Source organism: Apostichopus japonicus, chromosome 14 (assembly GCF_037975245.1).
Source record: "Apostichopus japonicus isolate 1M-3 chromosome 14, ASM3797524v1, whole genome shotgun sequence".
Taxonomy (NCBI): Eukaryota; Metazoa; Echinodermata; class Holothuroidea; order Aspidochirotida; family Stichopodidae; genus Apostichopus; species Apostichopus japonicus.
Window position 1 is genome coordinate 23,469,951 of NC_092574.1, and position 24,851 is coordinate 23,494,801.

At 39.3% G+C, this 24,851-nt stretch overlaps 1 protein-coding gene and 1 long non-coding RNA gene across 3 annotated transcripts; one reads left to right on the forward strand and one right to left on the reverse strand.

Moving 5' to 3' along the window:
- Nucleotides 1-4,293: 4,293 nt before the first annotated feature.
- LOC139979583 (exosome complex component RRP45-like) lies at nucleotides 4,294-22,464 on the forward strand. The gene is made up of 12 exons (XM_071990530.1): nucleotides 4,294-4,452; nucleotides 5,485-5,579; nucleotides 5,930-6,049; nucleotides 7,209-7,311; nucleotides 8,841-8,978; nucleotides 9,532-9,614; nucleotides 11,439-11,571; nucleotides 13,274-13,362; nucleotides 16,708-16,893; nucleotides 19,871-20,070; nucleotides 20,553-20,625; nucleotides 21,429-22,464. Exons 1-12 carry the CDS (start codon nucleotides 4,390-4,392, stop codon nucleotides 21,559-21,561), a joined length of 1,416 nt encoding a protein of 471 aa, XP_071846631.1. The 5' UTR covers nucleotides 4,294-4,389; the 3' UTR covers nucleotides 21,562-22,464.
- LOC139979592 (uncharacterized) lies at nucleotides 21,530-24,793 on the reverse strand. Of its 2 annotated transcripts, none has more exons than XR_011797237.1 (4): nucleotides 24,600-24,793; nucleotides 24,186-24,283; nucleotides 23,469-23,658; nucleotides 21,530-21,653 (listed from the first exon to the last, which is right to left on the reverse strand). It is a non-coding gene; the product is annotated as an uncharacterized lncRNA (long non-coding RNA). The 2 variants fall into 2 exon arrangements; XR_011797236.1 differs by having other exon boundaries at nucleotides 23,417-23,658.
- Between the last annotated feature and the right edge of the window lie 58 nt (nucleotides 24,794-24,851).

Below are 24,851 nucleotides of genomic sequence, written 5' to 3' on the forward strand. Positions count from 1 at the left end.
GATTGCATCTAAGGACGTTTCAAAACAAAAAATTTTCCAAAGGGGAGGGGACACCCCCTCCCCTTAGACCCCTCCCCCATTTCAGTCACCACATCCAGATCCGATATATTTTCTGTCGGTGATCCGTTTCCGCTTATTATCAGGCCCTCCCTTAAAAATACTTCAGGTTCTTGGCGACTACGTTGCGTTAGATAGTGTAAAACCGCCTACACCCCCATTTCATTAATAAGTATATCATAATTATCTCATTGAACATATCTTGTTTTATGTTTTTCTTGGGGTGAATCTGGCGTCATAATTTTCGCGCAAAAGAAAAAACGAATCGACGCAATAATAGTGTATCCATTGTACATGCACTGTTGAGCGTTCTTAAATATGTGTCTATCGAGCAAAAATATGTGCACAAAAAAGCGTGTCTGCAACGTTTCTGGTTTTTCTAGTTTTTGGCGAAATGTTTCACCATTTTGCATCTAGGCACTCACAATTAACCAAAAATTTCCAAGGGGGAGGGGGCCCCTCCCCCTAGACCCCTCCCCCAGGACGCAGATCACTAAAGTGCTACCATCGGGATGTCGGCCCCCCCTTTCTCAAAATCCTGGATCCGCCCCTGCACGTCGTTAATTTTGATAAAGTTTTCTAAGTTTCGACGGCGTCTTAACCTTTCCATTGTTTGCCGTTCCCTTACAAGCTAACTTATTTTTTCTCAAACTGTGCGATTCTAATATATTTGGCTTATGATGGTAGGCTCTTAACCAGACCGAGACACATGGGCACTGTGCCACGCACTTCAATGCAGACTTCTGCATCACCGCTCCCCTATCTCACCTGGGCCATCATCTGATTCATGTGAACAAAAAAAGTTTAGAAGTAACAGGACACGAGTATTGTGCCCCTGCTTAAATTGTCGTTGCCCCCACCCTGCAGCCCAGATAGCACAGTAAACTATATCATCGTATCAGCTGACGTCACCATCACGATCACATGGACACCATCCCAATGTAAAGCCCCATTCACACTTTCCCAGATCGGGCTACTGGCTGTTCCGGTATGATCCGGGGTGTTCCGTAGCTATCCGTGGAAACGCGTACCGTACCGAACCGTAAAGGCCTTTCATTCCATGGAAAAAGTTTGAACATGTTCGTTCAAAACATTTTCGAGTCCGAACACGGATAAAAACCCCGTAACAACCTGTAAAATACCCATGGCAACCCGGAGACGATACATAGCAACCCATAGAGGACCTTTAGCGCTTCCCTTGTAAGCCATGATCACGTGATCGGTGACGGATCCACTACGGGTTGGCGTATAGAAACGGATCACGCGCCGTATTGGTACGTATGCACTACGGCTTGATACGACTTGCTACGGGTTGGCACGTGTTGTGACGGGTCGGTATGGCTTGGTACGAGTTGGTACGAATAAAGGCGCCGGACGCCTGGGCACATGGTGACGCTTGCCGAATTGTTTAATCAATCTGCGTTTCTCCATCGATCAGAGCTTATTTCCACGTCACTGCAGTTCATCATACCACCAAAGAAGAGGGCACCATTTGGAAGAAAGCTTGATTTTTTGGGGGTGGGTGAACGTCCTCCCCCTCCCCCTGTGTCACCTTGACGCCCTTCGGGCGCGTGAACTCAAAGTGTCATAGCCTATCTTTACCGAGTTTTTTTCTTTCTAAGCTAAGCATCATCTTTATTGTATTCATGATGTTGGTGATTATGATGAACGATATTTCCAAACAATACAAAAGACATAATTCGGTGCTGTTTTGGGGTACTTGATAATTGGGATACACGTTGCTTGATGAATGTCATGCCAATGTGTGATGTCATTAGCCACTTTATAAGGTGAAATCTTTTAGTTACCCAGCCATGCACAAAGTGCGGGCTGGGTCTTGTATCTTACTGTTTCTTCTTCTTCTTTCTGTCACAGGAATCGCTATAGCTCGTACATGCCTTTACCGTGGTTCACCAAACTTAGTCACAAGAATCATTGACCGTAAGGGTACCTCAGGCCATGACCAGTTTGGGGTCAAATGTCACACAGGGGTCACTAGGGTCAAAATGGTTAACTGTGCAAAAAAAATTAGAATAAGCTCAAATTGCAAAATTGAATATCTCATCTTGTAGATCATGACCAAAGATAAAGAAAAGTCAACATTGACCTTTTCATCCGACATACGGTTAAGTGGTCAAAGGTCAAGATGTAAAATTTACAAAAAACGCTACTCCTACAGATTACGGTATGTAGCCTGATCATATATCTTATGCATATGATAAAGCTTGAAGCCCTCTACAAAACTTATTTGTTGAAATTTTGATCAAAGGTCATTTGGGGTCACAAGAGTAAAAAACAAGGTCAAATATAAAACAAGCTCAAATGATAAAAGTAACAGTGTCAATGTGTTGGCCTTGGACAAACATAAAACAATGTCCACGGTGACCTCTTCGTCCAACCTATGGTCATGGGTCAAAGGTCAAAGAAAGATCAAATCACAAACAACCTCAAATGGCAAAAGTAACAGTGTCAACATGTTCACCTTTGGCAGACATCCAAAATTGTCCACAGTGACCTCTTCGTCCAACCTATGGTTAAGGGGTCAAAGGTCAAATCACAAATAACTTCAAATAGCAAAAGTAACAGTGTCAACATGTTCACCTTGGACAGGCATCCAAAATCGTCCACATTGACCTCTTTGTCTAACTTACAGTTAAGGGGTCAAAGGTCAAAGAAATGTCAAATCACAAACAACCCCAAAAGTCGATGTTGACCTCTGCATAAGACCTACTGTTATGGGGTCAAAGGTCAAATGCGGTCATCTAGGTGTCAATGATTTAATTTACTCCGATGCCTATGATAATGCGACTAACACATTATGCAGTGCTTTTCACCAGTGTCTATGAGGTATACACAAATTTAGGGTCAAAGGTCATGAAAGGATAAATGGCTGGGTCCGTGTCACTTTGGTCACACAGTCATGTCTAGTTTACTTTGCTTCGGTGCACCGGCATATTTTCATGGTGAACACACGCAATTCAGCTATTTTCTGATAACGAGTCTCTTTGTTTGTATTAGTGAGGAAACACCATTTGTAGATACCCTTCCGTCAAAAATGAGCAAAGCAATAATTTTAACCAAAGCAATAAAACTTCAAGATATTATACATGATATGTCATGTATGATATGTGATAGTCGATATATGATATATGATATGTGATATGAAAAATCGAGGTGCATGAGAAAGGTTTTTAATTTTATGTTGACAGGGCCAACCACAAAGTTACCTCAAATCGTTCCAACAATTAAAACTTCTATGTATTCCGTACTACAAATGCATTGTTTACTTTTCGAAATAGGTCAAGTTTGAACTTTTCACAAAACTGTCGGGTACGTGCCCCTTGTGCCCTACATGGTCCACCGCCCCTGGTATGATTTACGAAATTAACAGGTTAGGTACAGCACTGTGAAATCACTTAATAGTGATTAGCGCCCTCGATTTGCATTATGCCACGGAGTTGCTAATAATTACCCAAACAACTCCCTGAATTTTACATAATCTTGACATCGCTGGAGAGACATTGGCGCCCGAGTAACGCTCTGCGCATAGCCTTATATAAAAAATATACCGCTCTAAATATACGGCTCTGGCCCTGCGGGGACGAAGAAACCCTATTCCTAAGCAGGGAGATTGATGACCACAGATACCGTGCAGTCAAAACGGAAACTCGCAACACCACAAATTGTTCTTTATTTTGCCATAATTTGTTCAATATATGTTTGCATTAGTTTTTGAATACTAAAGATAAGACATGGGACCCTGAGACAATATAGCAAGGTGTTTGCAAACTAAAAAGGGCCCTCAAGCAGGTTAATGTTTATACCGGTACACATTTATGACAACAACTAAAACAAATTTGATAGATTTGTCAACAATAATCTAATGGATATTCAACTATATATGAGGAAATTGAGTTGGAGCATGGAGGTAAAAACATGGTTGGAGAAAACAGGAGCATCACTGATTGTTACCCAGTGAGGTTCAGTAATGGAATATCCTGCTAGAATATTGCTGCTTCACCATAAATATGACAACATTTGAAAGAGACCTCCCTTATCCAAGTGAAAAAGTCATGTGCATGTCATGGTAACTTTGCACAAGCTTAGGGGTAAAGTCAAGATCTTTTCATGTTTCAACTCTCCACTCAGATAAAAACCCATACCAGCATGCATGCAGCATGCCCACAGTACTGTCAAGAACTCAGCGTAGTACATGGTATGCTGTCTTAGGTAAATGCTAACTTCAATTCGAATTCGACAACTCATGCGGACAGTCGGACCCGGATATTTTCTTATCATTTTAAGGGCAAGGATAATATCAGAAGAATAAACATGAAGGTTATAGTTTCCGCAGCAGAAAAGCAATTCATAAATAGTGCCATTGCCAGTGGAAAGGTAAATGGGTAACAAATTCTCACTTCAGTTGACAAGATTCACCACCACAAGGTCTTCTCTCGTATATAGGGCATGAGTGTACCAGTTCCACTACTAGTGCAGGTCCCTCGGCAGTATTGTGATGATATAGGCCTACAGTAAATTCGCGACAGTAAGGTCATCCATGTATTAATAAAATATAACGGGAATGACGATCTCGCTGGTCTACTTCTATCAATGTAGCTATGTGATTTCATCGATGGGTAGACCAGATTCCACCAGAATCGAAAGAATTATACTTGTAGTTGTAAAGGTCGAGAGTCAAACTGCTCAAAGCAAGGACCATAGAATTCTGTAAATTTGTGTGATAATCCACGCATTTATCTCAAGATACAAAATTAATGTTTCCTACTTTCCTTGTTTCACTGTACAATTTTGGCTGTTTCGGTTCAGGTTTTGTAGATTAAAAATTGCAATTGAAAAGTGGTTACAATTTGACTTACAAGCACTGCAACTACAGTTCCTAACAGTAACTACATATGTTTTCTTAAATTTAGGGAACACCTTAAGTTACCTTACACCACCATACTAGAAAAATAATGAAATTACCTTTAAGTAGGTATCATAGGCCATGTAATATTTGCTTGTGCAACAAACAAAGTGCATGCTTTTGTTTAACATTAACTCCCAGAGGCCAGAATCAAGGTACTGAAATTGATTGATCTATAGGATATAATTGATTCTGTTTGTAAAGTTTGATATGTACACTAGGTATCAATCTTGGGGCTAGGCCTAGACCAGGAGAACTGAAAGGTATCACTATTAGGACTCACCCAGGCATAGGTCTTGGGCCCTGGCAAACTTGGACTGTGGGAGGCTTAAGTTAACTTGGGGTTATATGCCAAGCTCATGAATGATGCAACATAACTAGCCATCACTTTCACATATGAAAGAATATGACCATCTATGCATCTAACAATGATTTCATATATGGCCTACATTATTCACTGGATACTAGCCTGTACATGTACTATTTCCACACTTGTTTTTCAGAGGTTAGATGGTAGAGATACCTATGATTACAGGAAAGTAAGGATTACTTACGGCACAGAGAGAGGTTGTTGTGAGGTCCAGGTGGGAGAAACAAGGTTTGTAACTTTTTAACTTCACCCAACCAAACAGGTTTTTTACTCTTAACATTTGACATTTTTTGAAGTTTAAACAAGTGGATAAATGCCTCAATCTGTCATTTTGCTTAGCAATAGCATTTGCTTTCTTCACTTTTCAAAATCAGTTTGTGCCTTTATAGAAAACATGTTTACTCTTTCAAAACCTACATTTCTTTGCTCTAAAATTAACCAAAAAAATCCAAATTATGTTTTTCTTATAAAATTATGAAGCTTCCCTCAAGTCATGATTGTAAACTAACACTTAAGTGCTGAAAAGTTTGATTATTGCTATATTGCATTATTAATTAATTTCTTTTCTTTGACTGTAGAGTTCTTGCACAAACATCATGTGAAGTTGTCAAACCAAGTGGGGCCAGACCCTCAGAAGGAATGCTACATATTAACCTGGAACTTTCTCCAATGGCATCTCCGACATTCGAGCCTGGAAGGTAAACTGAGCTTAAGTCTCATTTTCAATTTTTTTTAAAGTGAGGAGGTATTACAGATGGAGAAAAATGACAGCTCCAAATATATCCTGACTGTTTAAATGTACTTGAAAGTTGATTACTTGTCTGAGACCAAATATTTTTATTGGCTGTTTGTCAGATCAGACAATCCAGATGGCTATACATATAATGCATATAATGTGGTCCACACAGCTGTAACAATTTATGACAGTGCTTTACTGCCACAAAAGTGGTTGTCCCATGGAAAACCTAAAGGAACATATAGTTGTCGGTGTCCAATGAAAGATTTAGTCATCTCGCACAACCAAACAGCCCTAAAAATTACCCTCATGTATTATGTTTGAGATTACTTTTCCCAAAGAATGCTGAATCTATCCCATATGGAGAGTTCTATACAATGGTGTGCTTATTTTCTTAGCAGATGGCCTTATTAGACCATCTGAACTTTTCTTATGAAATCACAAAGAATTAATTTCCAAAATAATTATTCTCAATGTATTCGAAGGGCGCTCAGTTGGTTGTTGGTCAAATGCTCTGTAGAGAGGAAAAGTATGTTTTTCTTCATGTCTATGAACAATTTCCTGCAATGAGCAATGAAAGGGGTAGTTACAAATTAATGTTACCAACAAGCCATTTGTGGTAGTACTGATTTCAATATTTTGAAGGTCCATTGTCATGATGGCTGACAGAACTAGAATATATAGAGATAAGAGCTTACCATGACCACAAACTACGGCAGATGTTACGACTCAATAGTTTCACTTATTCACTCTAATCATATTAAAGTGTCTTTTGTTGCTGAGACTACAGACAGTGCATAATCCTACTTAAATCTTTTCCATTTCAAAATCTCATTTGCATTAATTCAGAGTGTGTGAAATTCAAAAGAGTAGTCTTGGCATTTTTTAGTTTTCTTTTGTTGCCTATTATGAGCAAACCTGTCAATGTTAAGAATGGCATCAAGGATGTATATAATTCATCTTTTAAATGAAAGGGCAGTCCCATCCAGGTTCACAATTCTTCAAGATGTTTTAATGGAAACTGTCATCAAATCCTAAATATCCTTTGAATAAATTTTGCCACTGATTATTCTGAGATAGATGTCTATCCTTTTCTCTTTTTCTTTCATTTATCATGGTAGGATGTCCTCACTTGGTGTAGAATTGAACAGATTGTTGGAGCGATCAGTAAGGGAATCTAAGGCTGTTGACACAGAGAGTCTGTGCATTGTTGTCGGTGTAAAGGTAAGTTCGGACTTTGTGTCTGGATAGGTTCATCTAATTTATCCAATCGTTAAACAGTTACAGCAGGGTGTGGTTGTAACATAAAGGTCATAATGATTGACCCCCACCCTTTAACAAGGTTTAACAAGTATCTCAGAGGTATTCCTAGTTGTTCAGACAGCCAAAATTATTTTTCCAACAGTGTTATTTTTACATTGAAATATCTCCAACTACTTCAATTTCATATTTATTTCCCATATTTTTATACAAGATTAATACAAAACTAACATTACAGTTGGAAGGTTAACATATGAAGGATAATAGAAAAACAGCAAGGCTGTTATCTCAGCTAGTGACCAAACTAGGTAGTAATGGTATTTCGATGGATGGTGGTAGGAAAATGTGGAGCCAAAGTTTGAACATGGGTGACCATTACAAGACTGTCTAGCATATTTACGTCTAGAGGATATTAATAAGTACTGTTAATATTTCAGCAATACCAAGTTATGGCCCAAGTACTATACGATACTGCCAGTGTGTTGCACTAGCGCCCAGTGCAATAGACTTGCAGTCTTGAAGAACAACACTTTGTATAATAGCTTCAAGTTAAATCTGTTTATATATTCCTGTTCTGCTTTGACACTTTTCGCAGAAGACGTTCCTTGTGGGGGTTGATGATGATGATTGAGAGGGTGGGGTGGACACCCCACCAACTTTCAACCAAATAATAACAAAAATCAACCACAGTTATTAGCACAATCTTGCATTTTAGGCCTCATTTTAGACATAATTTATAGTCTAACTATGCATAAGAATGCACCACTTTCAATCTTCTTTTCTGGGGGAGGACAGCCATTTGGAAATCTTATGTGATAATTGGCTTTAAAGACCATGGGTCACCCTCCATTCCCCCCCCCACCCCAAAAAAAAACACTCCTTTAAAAATCCTGGATCTGCCACTGATGCCTGTAGTATCCATGTATAATGCACAAGAACATGTGAGTTGGATGGTGAATAATCTCAGAATTGAAAGTATAAACTAGCTTCATAAAGAGGCTCAATTTCTAACCATAAGAATGACACAATGTAAAGTAAAACATTTCAGTTGTATTGTAAATATGTCATTGTGTACAATATACATAATAAAAGAAGTTTTAAGATATTTTTACCAAATGTCATGGGAAACTCCCCCCCCCCCATTCCTGTTGTCCCTTTCATTTAGAACCAGTGACCTCTGGGTTAGAACCCAGCACTCTACCAACTGAGCAACCCAGCACTTAGTTGGTGGTCCTTATGTAGCCATTTCTTGGCTGAGGGCGCCAGTCAGAAATAAGTATCTTGCATAAAGTGTAACCAGGGATCACGCCTCAGTTTCATTCGATACAACCCAGAAAGTGTCAGGGAAGGGATTTCATGAGAAATTTGGCATTTTTTGTAACCCAAAGTTCACTCTTTTTTTTTTCTTTAGTCTAAAATTTCCCATTGAGTTTTCCATCATTCCTTTTAATTATTCATAATTCATTTCTATAAAATAATTATTTTTGATCTAGGTATGGCAAGTTCGAGTGGACCTGCACGCCTTGAACTTTGATGGTAATCTGCTGGATTGCAGCAGCATTGCTGCCATAGCATCACTCCATCACTTCAGAAGGCCAGAGGTCACGGTCTCTGGTGAACAAGTCACAATTGTGAGTATTCACTCGTTCCTTTTACACGGAATAATATTCTAAGGAAGAGAAATTTGCAAATGAGTAAGGAGGCTTTTCATTTGACCGAGTAGTTTTCCTTCTGTTTCTGTTTCCTTCAACTGAAAGCCTACTTCAAAACACCCCTGCCCCCCCTCCCAACCCTAATCATAGTCCGAACCAGTCATCGACCTTGGAGACAAATAAAAGAAGACAAGATTCACGACAAAATTATTGAAAGGGATGTGTTTTCTTGTGTCGTCATCCTCCTCATCATTTCTTCATTGAAACCTTACACTTGGAAGGATCTGATTTGTTTGATGTAAACATAAGTTTTTGTAAAAGTTATAATTTGTGAAGGTATTGGAGTTTACATAGTTCTTTGTCAATATGTTTCATATGTTTTATGTCAATTCGAATCTCTCATTGTGTTCTCATGTCACAATCGCTGATGCAGTATTTTAATTTGTCTCGCTCATATCCTCTTATCATCTTTGATTCAATATAAATCTCCCTTTTTTTTTTTAATGACGTATTGATCCTTTACATCCAACAGCATTCCCTGGAAGATCGAGAACCGGTTGCCCTCAGCATCCATCACATGCCTATCTGTGTCACGTTTGCATTCTTTCAGGAAGGGTAAGCAACTACAGCCATAGGCATAGGAGGCAGGGGGGCTGCAGTAGGTGCCCGAAAATTCTCATCATATTGCCCGAATTTTCACAAAAAGTTTTGGTTGGGGGGGGAGCTGAGGGGGCTGTAGCCCCCCCCAACCAAAACTTTTTGTGAAAATTCGGGCAATATGATGAGAATTTTTCGGGCACCTACTGAAAGAAAATTAGTTTGCAATGTGTTTTTCAATGGTTAAACTGATATTATTATTATCATTGAATTCCCCAATAATTCTAACCAATATGGAAGGGTAATAACACGGCAAATGATTGTATGTTATTGGCATGCGATGTTATAACCGATGCATGCCTATATGATATGCACATTAACATGTTGAACGCTCACGGGGCGCACAAAAAATTTTGGTTATATTTTTCGGGCAAGTCGTTACAGCCCCCCCAAATCAAATTAGGCTCCTACGCCTATGACTACAGCAAAGTGTCAGCGCTCCAATAGATCTATAGAACTTTAAAAGGATATTTCCACGTTTAAGTTTAATTTTTACTTACGGCAGAGGAACGTATTCTAAAGCACCCTCCGTGAGATTTTTATTTCAGTCCCTAAGCACGGTTTGTGAGTAAACAGCATTTGAAGTTATCACATATCTGAAGTGACCTTGAAGCGAACAGGTGTGATGTCACAGAAGCACACTGACACAGTTCTTACTTTCGGGATATGTCTTAATATGAATCCACTACAGTCACCGGTGCAATGTTAACTTCACATCCCATGGAAACCCTATCCAATCCAAGTTGAAAGAAATTAAATTGAAATATAAAGGGAAACAAACCGTTTCGCTGCTACGGATGCTCACTTATGGTACAGTTTGTGACAATATCAAATTACCAAAACACTTTGTAGGAATTGATTGGGAAATTTGATCAGGATTCTTAGAATATGCTCCGCTTTCATGTCAACAAATAAATCATCACCTGGACTATCCTTTGAACCCCTGGACTATCCTTTGAACACCTGTACTATCCTGTGAACCCCCTGGACTATCCTTTAATCCCCTGGACTATCCTTTGATCCCCCTGGACTATCCTTTGAACCCTTACGTACGATCTTTGGCACTGCACCCACCCACTGTGCAAACTGGAAAAATCTGAATCGATTCATATCTGTTGTGCAATAGTTTGAGCAAGCACAATAACCTTGGAATTGTTTACTCTTAGCAACATAGTGCCATACACTGCTCTGCATGCAATTTCTTTGTCTTCTACACACACAGTAGTATCAGTGTCATGCTTATGGTAGAATAATTTGAACAGATGCTCTAGGGGTGCCATTTATTATGAAACAAAATGCTCAAATTAATATTTTGAGTTATAACCTCAATGTCATATTGGAGTAGCAAGGTTAAATATCTTGTTTTATTTGTATTGCTACATGGCATTTATCTCGGTGTAGAAAGATTTTATAAGACCAGCATCAATTGATTGCATAATAAAATTATTTCCTGAAAGGAAATTTCTTGAACTATAGAATTGCTTCCATTTCAATTCTGATTGTATTAGTTTTTCACATGCCAACAGTCAAGGGTTTTATTTGTTTACTAGTTTCTTTGCTTATATCTAAGATAAATCCCTATTTGGTTTACCCCAATTATTTTCCAAAGATAATGGATAATTGCTCAAGAAAGTACAGCCAGTAAAGTGGGATTGATGACATGTTGTACTGTAACTAGGATTTACATATTGCAGTGGTGACATATTTGGGCAGGAGGGGGGGGGGGGCAGGGGTGTAAGATGAACTAGACAGTATTTATTTTCTGATTTTATATTTTTGCAGGAAATATTTGCTGGTTGATCCATCTGATAGAGAAGAAAGTGTCATGGATGGTACAATGGTTGTCTGTATGAATATTCATAGAGAGCTGTGTACAGTACAGATGACAGGCAGTATGCTTCTATTAAAGGATCAGGTATGTCCTGACCTTCCTAGAAACTGTTTTCCATCTTGATAATTATGATCTTTTATACAAAAATATCTTTTATAAAGGGGGGGGGGGGTTACTTTGCTTCCATCTGACTCTTGGAGAAAGTGTTGGCACCTAACACTGTCACATAAACACTTGTGCACAAAATGTTTTGTTAGTTTGTTTGCAATTAGGTCATGACAGATGTGAGAAACAAATACACAGATTAGGCCTAACGTATCTTCATAGCATATGTACACATGCCTAGCCTTGTTTTTAGGAATGATATTCACTCAAATAAACAAATGCAGTGTTCGGTATGAAACAGCCTTAACTGAAGGCATGGTGTTGCAGTTAGACTATCCAACAAACAGCCTCCAGGTTCTAATAAAAAGGATTCAATAAAGTTGACTTACTTACTTCAAACCTTGACCTATTCAGAATTGGTGTAACAGTAAGGGTGTCCAACCAACAGCCTCTAGGTTCCAACCCTCACCAGGAACCAGATTCTCATGACTTATTCAGAATTGGTGTAGCAGATAGAGTGTACAACCAACAGCCTCTAGGTTCTAGGTTCAAACCCTCACCAGGAATCAGATTCTCTTGACCTATTCAGAATTGGTGTAGCAGTTCGAGTGTCCAACCAACAGCCTCAAGGTTCTAGGTTCAAACCCTTACCAGGAATCAGATTCTCTTGACTTATTCAGAATTGGTGTAGCAGTTAGAATGTCCACCCAACAGCCTCTAGGTTCAAACCCTCACTAAGAATCAGATTATCTTGACCTATTCAGAATTGGTGTAGCAGATAGAGTGTACAACCAACAGCCTCTAGGTTCTAGGTTCAAACCCTCACCAGGAATCAGATTCTCTTGACCTATTCAGAATTGGTGTAGCAGATAGAGTGTACAACCAACAGCCTCTAGGTTCTAGGTTCAAACCCTCACCAGGAATCAGATTCTCTTGACCTATTCAGAATTGGTGTAGCAGATAGAGTGTACAACCAACAGCCTCTAGGTTCAAACCCTCACCAGGAATCAGATTCTCTTGACCTATTCAGAATTGGGTAGCAATTGGAGTGTCCACCCAACAGCCTCTAGGTTCTAGGTTCAAACCCCTCACCAGGAATCAGATTATCTTGACCTTTTGGTGCTCTGCAGTGTTGTTGAGCGGAGTCTTCTGTGGATTTGGTGTTACCTGTTTGTAAATCTGGGTTCATTGAAATTAATTCCTTCACCATTGCTGCATTACAGTGGTAATGAATGGGGTGCAATCATAGTAACACTCTCGCTGATTAGATGGTGAGAGTAAATAGCAGCCACTGGAGCAGGAATGGGTGTGACAATTATACAACATAATTCTCTGAACAAGGGAAAGCTTAGGGAAAAATGAAGGCTTAATGTAAGAGAAAAGAAAAGGCTTGTCACACGGTGTTTGTTTGTATTCTTAGTGTTCAAATGAGTACATCTTGAGATGTCAATGCCGCAAGGTAATAATATAGTTTGTGCTCAACTGTAATATATTTCTGGAGATGTTACCATACCAACGCAACCAGCTGCATTAAGATAGCCAGTGTCCATAGTGGGAATTGACAGTATTACAGATATTAGGCTAACAGGTCAGTACTGGTTCTGGTCTCCAAACTGCTTTATCATAACTTCACACATAAAATGGGTCCACAAGACCTGAACTGTTTGATGTTGTCTTTCAGCTCTCGAGGTGTTGCCAGATAGCTATTGTTAAAGTCTCGGAGATCACAGAGGTCATCAAGTCTGCTCTAGCAAATGATGCCCAAGCGAGGTATGTTGGATGTAACCAAACTAAAAAATTAAAATTTTCATTTTAATTTCAGAATTTCATTTTCATTTCAGAATGTTTTTAAAATATGTGCAGTTTAATTGACTGTGTAACATATTGCTATGCTATAACAGCTGTATAAATCCCTGGGGATTTGATAAACCTATTTTGTCAAGCAGTAGGAAGTGACTTTTACTTTTACTTCTGAATTAATCCTGCACTTAATATGTGATGATCAAACTAAAAGAAAAATTAATGATCATTGAGTGAGATTTTAACATTAACCATTGTCACTACAGGGAATAAGTTAGGGTTCACTACAGAGAATAAGTTAGTGTTCAGTGCAGGTAATAAGTTAGTGTTCACTACAGGGAGGGATTGAGTTAGTGTTCAGACTGTTCACTACAGGGAATAAGTTAGTGTTCAGACTGTTCACTACAGGGAATAAATTAGTGTTCAGACTGTTCACTACAAGGAATAAGTTAGTGTTCAGACTGTTCACTACGGGGAATAAGTTAGTGTTCAGACTGTACACTACAGGGAATAAGTTAGTGTTCAGACTGTTCAATACAGGGAATAAGTTAGTGTTCAGACTGTACACTTCAGGGAATAAGTTAGTGTTCAGACTGTACACTTCAGGGAATAAGTTAGTGTTCAGACTGTTCACTACAGGGAATAAGTCAGTGTTCAGACTGTACACTACAGGGAATAAGTTAGTGTTCAGACTGTTCACTACAGGGAATAAGTTAGTGTTCAGACTGTTCACTACAGGGAATAAGTCAGTGTTCAGACTGTTCACTACCGGGAATAAGTCAGTGTTCAGACTGTTCACTACAGGGAATAAGTTAGTGTTCAGACTGTTCACTGCAGGGAATAAGTTAGTGTTCAGACTGTTCACTTCAGGGAATAAGTTTGTGTTCCAATTTTGCAATAGCAGCTTTGAAGGCTCTGAACTTTGTCTCTTATAACATACATTAATTTCTGTGTAAGAAAAACTACTATTCATCTTTGCACTTGTCTAGCAATTTGACCATTTTGTGTAGTATTTTGCTATGCGATACCGGATAAATTAATCCCTGCAATAAGATGTGAAGATTTTAATTGAAGTCCATTAATGAAACTTAGGAGGAAATTTTCCAAAAAGTTTCACTTTTCTGTCCATTTATGAAAAGGTAGGAACATGTGCTTAAGTCTAATGCATGAATGGTTTGCAGTAGATCAGACATTCAAAGTTTCCCTTATTGTGCAAAGGTAGGAACATGTCCCCAAGTCTAATGAATTGAATGGTTTGAAGTAGATCAGACATTCAAAGTTTCACCTTTGTGAAAAGGTAGGAACATGTACCCAAGTCTAATACATGAATGGTTTGCAGTAGATGAGATTATAAGTTTATGGAGTGTCACTTTGTTATGTTTATTGGTGAACACTTCAAGGGCGGCGGAAGCACTTTCAATCTGGGGGGGCACCAACGTTGTCACAACTTCCGTGGGATAATACAAAATGGCACCCTCTAGCGCCCCCTCTGTTGCGACCCCGGGTTTTTCCTTTGGCCTTCAAAGCCAATAAAAATAAAATTTTAGATAGATTCAGGGAAGTAAACTCAAAGGACCAAAAGACTACCGAGATGTTTCTGAAAGTTAACAAAAACGATATATTTACAATGATACGATCTCTACTGATTTGTGCAAGGATTATTGGTACTAGAAATTTGGAATATTACAGACAGATTTTACAATATTGTACGGCCGTTAAATTTGTAAAAGATTACTTAACTTATCTTACGCGGCGCGTGCCAGCTCTCGGTTCCTTTCGTAGCTGTTCTGACCTCCTTGCGTCACCAACAACGATGTCGGGATTCTCCCTCGTAGGCTGGTATCCCGTGACTTGGTCAGGAGCAAAACCGTTCCCCGCTGGTCCAATTCGACTCAACGTTTGTATCCCAAGGATGGCTTCCTCCTGGGTGAACTCCGAAAAACTCTGCCGAAGTCACGCCTGTCCCGGTTAAACGACGCACCAATCTAATAAACAAACAGTCCACCGGTTCCTCCGTCCGTCCCTTCGATTATTAATCTTTTATCTCAGATGAATTTCTTTTCACAATAGGTCGGAAAACTAAACTCCTCATCACCGAAAATATCTCTTCTTATATATAGCCGGGTTTAATCTCCCGAAAGTTCTTTTCCAGGAATCCTGACGGAAAAACATCGAGAATCATCCATGTCTCGAAGATACAACTGATAGTTCACCGTTCATTGGTCGATGATATCCGGTCACCTGCTAAAAATAACTTCCCGTATGTTCTGGAAATTTGTGATCGCTAATACCGAATAGCGCCTTCATTTCTGGTCGCTTCGAGAAAAAACGCACAAGTTGTCAGTCACGACGAGTGACCTACTTATTACCCTGACCAGCATATACTGAATACACGTACAATGAATAAAGTCGTTCGTGACAAACGTCGAAGGGCACTTAGCAGAAATTCGATTGGACTGATGCAGCCTGACATTTAGTACCCTTTATAACTCTTATTGTATTATCTTATTTGCGTATACACATCACTCCATCAACGCCACCACCCCCCCCCCCCCCCTCAAGGAAACAATGCATATTAGCACTGCAATATCTAATGTGCAAATTGGGAAACAAGGAAAAAGACAAAATGAGGTGAAATCATTATAAAGTCCAAGTCCCTGCACACGCGATCGATACATGCATAACAGCAAATGAAATATGTCAAAATACTGAAAGAAAAATAATTTTCTATGTGTTTTTCAATGGTTAAACTGATATTATTATGATCATTATTATTGTAACGACTTTGCCAATAATTATAACCAATTTGGAAGGGTTATAACACGGCAAATGATTGTATGTTATTGGCATGCGATGTAATAACCAACGCATGCCTATATGATATGCACATTAACATGTTGAACGCGCGCGTAGCGCGGGAAAAATTTTGGCAATATTTTTCGGGCAAGTCGTTACAGCCTCCCCAATTCAAATTGGGCTCCTACGCCTGTGGTAGTAAACATTTAAAAATTCCCGAAATATTTCATTCGACGTGGGTTTTGCTTTGTTAACTCTTTTTTTATTTAGAAATTTTTTGGTAGAAAAAGGGCACATTTTTAACCTGAGGAAAAGTGGGGGGGCACGTGCCCCCTGTGCCCCCCCGGTTCCACCGCCCTTGGAACACTTAGAAACATGTTGTCCATTCTATTGCATGAATGGTTAGCAAAAAGTCAGATATTTTACTTTTCAGTTTCACACTTTTCTGTCCATTTGTGAGTGAATGATTTAGGTCGTATACTTCATCGAGTTTCTTATATCCCGATTCTGTCTCTGCAGGAAAGAAGGCCGAAAGCATGGTTTTGCAGAGTCTAAGGTTTCATCCCGAATCACAACAGGTCACATGGAGGAGCAGACTATCCCGATAAAGAAAGAGGTTGATGGCAGTGGAAGTGAAGACGAGATGGAAGATGAAGAAGAAGAAGAGGAGGCAAATGGGGGAAGAGAAGAAACTCAAAATGGCAGGTCTGTAATCAGGCGAAGAAATGTTTCAAATGGTATTGTGTTTATGTGAAGGTAACATTCAAAACTTAATGTTATAAAATCTTTTGTCACTTGTCAGGGCACATTTTTGAGGTCTTACCTTTTGGTTGCCAGAGCAGCAAATTTAGTTGTCTGAAAAAACGTAGCAAAAGAATAAAGAATGACCAGTATGTACACTGTAGGAGGGATGTGTAGGTTTGGTGAATAGTACACCAATATGTACACTGTAGGAGACATGTGTAGGTTTGGTGAATAGTACAGCAATATGTACACTGTAGGAGAGATGCGTAGGTTTGGTGAATAGAACAGCAATATGTACACTGTAGGAGAGATGTGTAGGTTTAGTGAATAGAAACAACAATATGTACACTGTAGGAGAGATGTGTAGGTTTTGTGAATAGAACAGCAATATGTACACTGTAGGAGAGATGTGTAGGTTTTGTGAATAGAACAGCAATATGTACACTGTAGGAGAGATGTGTAGATTTGGTGAATAGAACAGCAATATGTACACTGTAGGAGAGATGTGTAGATTTGGTGAATAGAACAGCAATATGTACACTGTAGGAGAGATGTGTAGGTTTTGTGAATAGAACAGCAATATGTACACTGTAGGAGAGATGTGTAGATTTAGTGAATAGAACAGCAATATGTACACTGTAGGAGAGATGTGTAGGTTTTGTGAATAGAACAGCAATATGTACACTGTAGGAGAGATGTGTAGATTTGGTGAATAGAACAGCAATATGTACACTGTAGGAGAGATGTGTAGGTTTAGTGAATAGAAACAACAATATGTACACTGTAGGAGAGATGTGTAGGTTTTGTGAATAGAACAGCAATATGTACACTGTAGGAGAGATGTGTAGGTTTTGTGAATAGAACAGCAATATGTACACTGTAGGAGAGATGTGTAGATTTGGTGAATAGAACAGCAATATGTACACTGTAGGAGAGATGTGTAGGTTTTGTGAATAGAACAGCAATATGTACACTGTAGGAGAGATGTGTAGGTTTGGTGAATAGAACAGCAATATGTACACTGTAGGAGAGATGCGTAGGTTTTGTGAATAGAACAGCAATATGTACACTGTAGGAGAGATGCGTAGGTTTGGTGAATAGAACAGCAATATGTACACTGTAGGAGAGATGCGTAGGTTTTGTGAATAGAACAGCAATATGTACACTGTAGGAGAGATGCGTAGGTTTGGTGAATAGAACAGCAATATGTACACTGTAGGAGAGATGCGTAGGTTTTGTGAATAGAACAGCAATATGTACACTGTAGGAGAGATGCATAGGTTTGGTGAATAGAACAGCAATATGTACACTGTAGGAGAGATGTGTAGGTTTTGTGAATAGAACAGCAATATGTACACTGTAGGAGAGATGCGTAGGTTTTGTGAATAGAACAGCAATATGTACACTGTAGGAGAGATGTGTAGGTTTTGTGAATAGAACAGCAATATGTACACTGTAGGAGAGATGTGTAGGTTTTGTGAATAGAACAGCAATATGTACACTGTAGGAGAGATGCGTAGGTTTGGTGAATAGAACAGCAATATGTACACTGTAGGAGAGATGTGTAGGTTTGGTGAATAGAACACCAGCTTTGAGGGAGTAAAATTCCCCTTTTGGATGGATCATATAGGCCAATGTTGTTTTTTCATTATCTCTTCAAAGTGATGGAGGGTGATATTAATTTATCATTTTACCTATATGGGGGTATTTACTCTACACTGCAATCTGAATTTGATGTAATCTAGTGGACGACCTCTAAAGGTGTGTTACAAATTCCAGATACTATTAATTGGGGAAACAAACACAAGAAAGTAGATAAGAGAGGTAGTCTTAAAATGAATCTAATCAGTGTCTCTTGGTGAAAACAAACAACTTAACATAAATAAATAAATTAGGTACCGGTACGGTAAAGTTCACTAAGCGCGCAGAGGTACCTCTGGTTGGCTGGCTGCTGCTGGGCTCCTCATCGGGGTGTCACATCCCAGGGAAGTCGGCGATCGCTTAAAGTTATATAGAGGGTGTGTCCAGAAGCTTCAGGAAGCGTAAAGTTAATAACAGTTCAGGAAGAGAATATGTCCAAAAGAGAAGAGGTCCAAAAAGGCGGTAGCAAAAGAGAAGGCAGTAAGAGTCAAACACAGACGGGTTGGTAGTATAAAAAAAGGCCGGAACGGAAAGGTGGATCTTCAGGGGAAGGCAGACCTTGTAGTTATTTTAATGTGGCGTGACACACAAGCTGGTGCCACTAGGAGAAGAGAGCCAACCACTCCTTGGAAACTAATTTATACCATTCTATAAGGGTACTCGACCGTAACTTGATTGTGCTCTACGCTTACAAATAAGCATCATAATACATAACCGCTTAAAACGTACATAACAGCATCTAGCGTGGCAAACTCTTAAAGTAACATGCTGCATCATAACAGGTGTCAGAAGCTAAGTGACTCAAACAAGTCCATCAGTATTTTCCCTGTAGAGATGATGCAATAACTTGAGTCATTGATTCAACTCGACAGTCAGAAAACATTAACTTGGTATGACTTGACTTGACTTGACTTAAAATCGTTAAAATGAAATTTAAAAAAGAAGCAGTAAACTGAATTGAATTGTAACATCTTTGATTGTAACAACAAAGATTGTGCAGCAGGACAAACAGCTTCAATGATTTTCTGATGGTTTTAGCCCTTTCTAGGATATCCAGATATCGGTTGAGCATGTTTGACTTTTACCTATATAACGACAGTAGTATTATTCGGTTGCTATGGTGACTACTGCATATCCTTGATTGGGTCTTCCCTAATGATACATCAGTCATACTGTCATACCACCAGATGTTACTACTAGTGCAACTTAGTGGTTTCAATTTTTGTATAGAGCTTCATTAGATATTGTAAGAGAGGTATGTATTATGATTATTATTATTATTATTATTATTTTACAGTGACGTAAAGATTGATTCGCCAGGTGTTGGTACCATCGGGGAGGGTCTCCGAAATACCTGGGGTGTGCCGACAGAAGACAGCGACGACAATGGACAGGACACTATTATGGAGGAGAAAGCCACAACAGAGGCAGATGATAAACGGGGAGGAAAACAAGAGCTGCCAGAAGAACCTCTAGATAAACCAAAATACAAAGCAGGTGAGAACATGCACATTGTTGTTAGTAAGTTCCTCCAGCCCCTGCCCTGCCCCCCCCCCACCCTTCACATCCAATACAAATTGTAACATATGAAAACTGGAGAGAAGTTTTATGGACTCTGTTTTGTGTACTAACAAACCCTTTATCTATTTAAGAATCCTGTTTAGGTAAACCTGTAAAGTTTGAGCTCCAGAATATTTTTCCTGATTCCTGACAGGATCCACTCTGGCAGGGTTACAATTGTACAAGCTAACACATGGAGCAGTGGAAATTTCAAAATGGAGGAAAGTACTGTGGTTGAATAACCATGGATTTGCAAAAGTGATGAAAATTGTGACTTTGAAATGGTGAAACCAAAATTGCATGAATTTTATTGAGAAAGTACTAGTAGCTTTATATTTTAGTCACTGTTTAAATATGCCTTTTAAGTGTCTCTAATAACAAAATTTTTATGTTATTTATTGTAAATCTTTGCTTTTCAGAAGTAAAAGCCATGGAGAGTGACAGTGAAGAGGAAGAAACAGTTGTCATTGGATCTGAACCAGTACACAACAGGTAGGTGGTGATGCATTTTGGTATGGTAAGATGGGAAAAGGGAGGGTGGGGGGCGGGGGCGGGTTGAGCATCCGGTACCATGTTTTCTGGTTTCATGTAGGTATTCTGTAAATGATAACCCCTTGTAAGATCCAACATGTAATTGTCTATTACTTTTCCCTTGAGGTTTTTTTTTTTATCAGCAGGGAGAATTTTAATTGCCTAAACTCACCTTTTTAAGGGTTTCAGTCACCAGTCAAGTACTTGGGACATCAGATTTAGGATGCTAACATCGGGATCAATATTGATGTCAGTTATGTTCACCCTTGTAACCGCCAGGAATTGGTCTGAAGCAGCTGTTTGAGGCCAAATTTAACAGCTGATGGGTCTCAAGATGATCCAGTGTCTTGGGGAAAACTTTCTTTATATATCAGCTCCAGCATTGAGCAACTATTTAGGAACAAAAATTAAGAATGGATTGGTTTCCGGTGTGATGGGCTGTCTTAGGTAACCCATAACCATAGCATGACTTTTATAGCCCTTTAATAGCAAATATTTTGTCCCGTTTGCAAAGATTCATGACTATTCTTGACGTGGACATGACCTTTTTCTAGGATTTTCTTTGACTTTTCAAAGCATCTCTGTCAAATGAGAGCGCACATTCCAAAGTATGCCCTGCGCATTTTTGATGAGTGCAATTTTAACAGGAAAGTCAATTGTTTAAGATAAAGGAAAATAAAATCGCAGACTTTCTCTGCTCTGCTATATTAGACATTTTAAACAGCATTGAGGTTAGTTTTTTATCGATTTTTCACTTTTCACAGAGTTGAAGAGAATTCTACCAAGCTACAAGAGGGAGAGCTAGACCTCTCGTTAGCTCTCAAGACTGCCTCATCCAGCGGAGGGCAGAGAAGAAAGGGAACATCTCGTAAGAAGCAGAAAACTGGACCAAAGTGAAACGACTGATCATTATAAGTGTCGTTGGCTCGTTACCAACATCCAGTGGTGCAGGAATGATGTAAGGAAGATCAAAGATGCCAGAAAACCATCTGGAGGAGGTCAAAATAAAGAGAGAATATTTGTATGGGAATATGATTATCGTGCCAGGGAACTGCAAGATACCTTTAAAGTATGAAACTGCAAAATGGGTTCAAGAGCAGAAGGTGTTACAAGGATAACTGAGAACAGTTCCATGTGGAGAAAGCCTGGCAGAACAGATGGATGATATTTACATATGCATGATATTTTACATATGCATGATATTTACATATTTCACCAGTTTTGCTGAGAATGTTTGAATGTATAATCTGTGATGGAGGCTATTTATTCAAGGCATCTGTAGTTGTGAGCTGTGTGTGTGTGTGTGTCAGACAGCTGTGAGCAGTTTTTATCCTCTGGCTGTGAGCTGTGTTTATATGGTGGCTGTGAGCTGTGTGTATCCAGTACTAGTAGCAGTGTGCATTGGGTGGCTTTGTATAAAACAATTTCTTTCTGATGGCTGTGTGAATCTGGTGGCTGTGAAGAAGACTGTCTATCTGATATCCATGACTTAGAGCCAAGTGCCACATTGAAGAGGAAAATAAAAGGAAGATGTTTTATTTCTCATAATATGCCAAGATCCCATGGGACAGTCACCTGAAAGTTCTTTGTTGGTGAACCTAACATCGACGGGGAACCTAACATTGACGGTACTCTGACTTTGCTTTCAAAACGTAACAATTAGGCGTAATGAGCAGCTTTTGTCTTTGTCACATTCCATCTGTCATCTTTGACTAATTGAAAAACAAAATTTTCATTGACAAATGCAAAGGTTTTGAAACAAATCAAAATGGATGGAAACAACAAGAAGAAAACAGCTTAGACTATTTTGAGTTTGTGTTTTCTGTTGTCTTCTTCTTTTCCGTTTTTAAGTTCTCTCTTCGCCCTTTTGGGTACATTTTTATGCAATCTTACTTTGCAGCATATCGGACGGGTCGGAAAAAGTATCATGTGATATTTATTAGCACCCACCCCTACATCCCTCTCCAAATAGTGTGGAGGTCCTTTATCTACAACTTAACAAAAGTCAAAGCCAATTGTTCGACTGCCCAAGAAATTAAAACCCCCCTGATTATTGTAACCTTAGTATCCCATAATTGACGCATTTCACCACAGGCTCTGTTTGTCACAAAGCATTCTGCTCCCCCTCACCCAACCCAATTTCCTTGAGACAGATATGTAGTTCCGAATAACTTGCCCTTAAAACTAAATGTAATTCTGCACCATCTACAGCCAGATAGTTGGCTTTTATCATGTGATAGAAGGGTGGGTTGGGCATGGGGGGGGGGGGGGTTGGGGTGGGAACCTGTTACCAATTTTAATCTTCACCTATCATGTCTCCTCAAACATAACAAGAAATGTTCATTACGTTAGGTCGGTATACTTTGTAGAATTCTCAGTAATGTGTCTTATCCCCCTCCCTTCCTCCAATTTAGTTCAGCCTCATGTGAGAATTTTCTTCCGGCTATTATATTATTCGAAATGAAATTTGATAAGTCAAACTATATTGACTCATGTTTCAGGCATCCAACACTATTTCAGGTCCTGCATGTTCTTCTGAGACTGGAGCTGGATGTTTAGTCCATTCCGTCCCCCACCTGCTTCCCACCCACTTCTGATGTGCTTCTGTAATGCAACAAACTCCTTAAAAGGATTGTTTACACATAATAACAAAATAAGGTGATATAGGGTAGTCTATGCCACTAAAGGTAACACAATTGTTGAAATTTCGACTATTGGAAGGAATTTGAAGATAAAAACAAGTTAAAATTACATGGCTTTATTGTATGCCTCATGGGCTAAAAAATGATCATTTGATTCCTTGCCACGGTCTCGGAAGATTCATCTGAATCATCCAGCTCTGCTGCAGTGGACTAGCTGATCCACTCCTCTGTCACATCCGCTTTGATGGACTTGGGATGATGACGGTTTGCGGGTTCAACAGTTCTGAATAAGTCTCGGCTCTACACTCCTGTCTCGGAGCTTCTTCAGTGGACGAATTAACCGCCAGAACAACTGTTGATACCAATAGATGTATCGTTATATTAGCGTGAATTCAAGATAATAATAAAAATAATCAGGTAGTTATTTTTACGACGTTTAAGCGACCACGAATGTGGGAGAAGCCCGCATTGGCTTATGGATTACAACTTTCACGTCGGGTGGCTTCCAATTCAACATTTTAATTTAAATTTTGAATCTTTACAATTTAGAAAGTCGTTTCAGATGGGAAAATCGTGGATTGCTCTTGGTTGAAAAACCCACGTTACTATAACCCGGCCGGGGATCGATCCCCGAACCTCCCGATTAGTAAGCTTCATTGCCTCAAATGCCACCGCCTTTATCCACTCAGCACCGGTTATAAATAAGATGGATGGTGAAACGGTGGAATCGGGACCCATACTACTTGTGTGACAACGATTGTCGGTACAACTGTTGCAGATTTTCAATAAATGATAAATACAAAACAATAAATGAAGTTCACAGGCTGTTCACTTTGCCATCTGCAGAATAACAGAGCTCACGTGGAGGGTTCTACTTACTGTAAGAGTTCCTTTCACCATATAGCGCCATCATTCCTTCGCGACTGTTCCACCATTGTAGTAATGGTCGAAAATGCAGAATAGTCATCGCAATGAAACTGAGAAAATTAAACGAGAAAAGGAATTCGTTTCATGAGTGCAACAAGTGTATTCCCATACTATGAAACTACCTTCAATCAAAACTTTCAAAAATTACAATCCAACATATGAGATCTTTCAATGTCAATTTCCAACTTTGTTTTCCAGCATTACCCTCCCTTGTTTGTGTGTTTGTGTAAGGAGGGGGAGGGGGGGAGGCATTTTTGGTTCGACTATACCAACTGGAAAATGTTGAGATTACATGACTTAAGATAACATGAATAACAAATTTGCTGTTTTCCCAACATGTTGAGAGGAAAAAAGCTTGAAATGAACCTTGAATGATGAAATGCTTATATCGTTATTATAGCTAGTGTACTGGGCTACACTAACACTAACAGCTCGTGATCACTGCAATGCACTCCGCACTTGGATGTTATCATAGAAATCCCAACACATCCCATAACGCTGCATGCAGGTGGAACTGGTATCTGTATGCGACGCTCCGCCCCTTTGAATAACTGCCGCTCTACACGGTCACGTGAAAGATATGTGCATCGAGAAGGCATGTTGCCCGAAAGTTACCAA

Coding starts and splice junctions, on each gene's coding strand:
- LOC139979583 (XM_071990530.1), top strand. CDS start 4,390: ATGAAGGTTATAGTTTCCGCAGCAGAAAAGCAATTCATAAATAGTGCC. Junction 6,050..7,208: donor CCGACATTCGAGCCTGGAAG/GTAAACTGAGCT, acceptor TTATCATGGTAG/GATGTCCTCACTTGGTGTAG. Junction 20,071..20,552: donor TAAACCAAAATACAAAGCAG/GTGAGAACATGC, acceptor TTTGCTTTTCAG/AAGTAAAAGCCATGGAGAGT.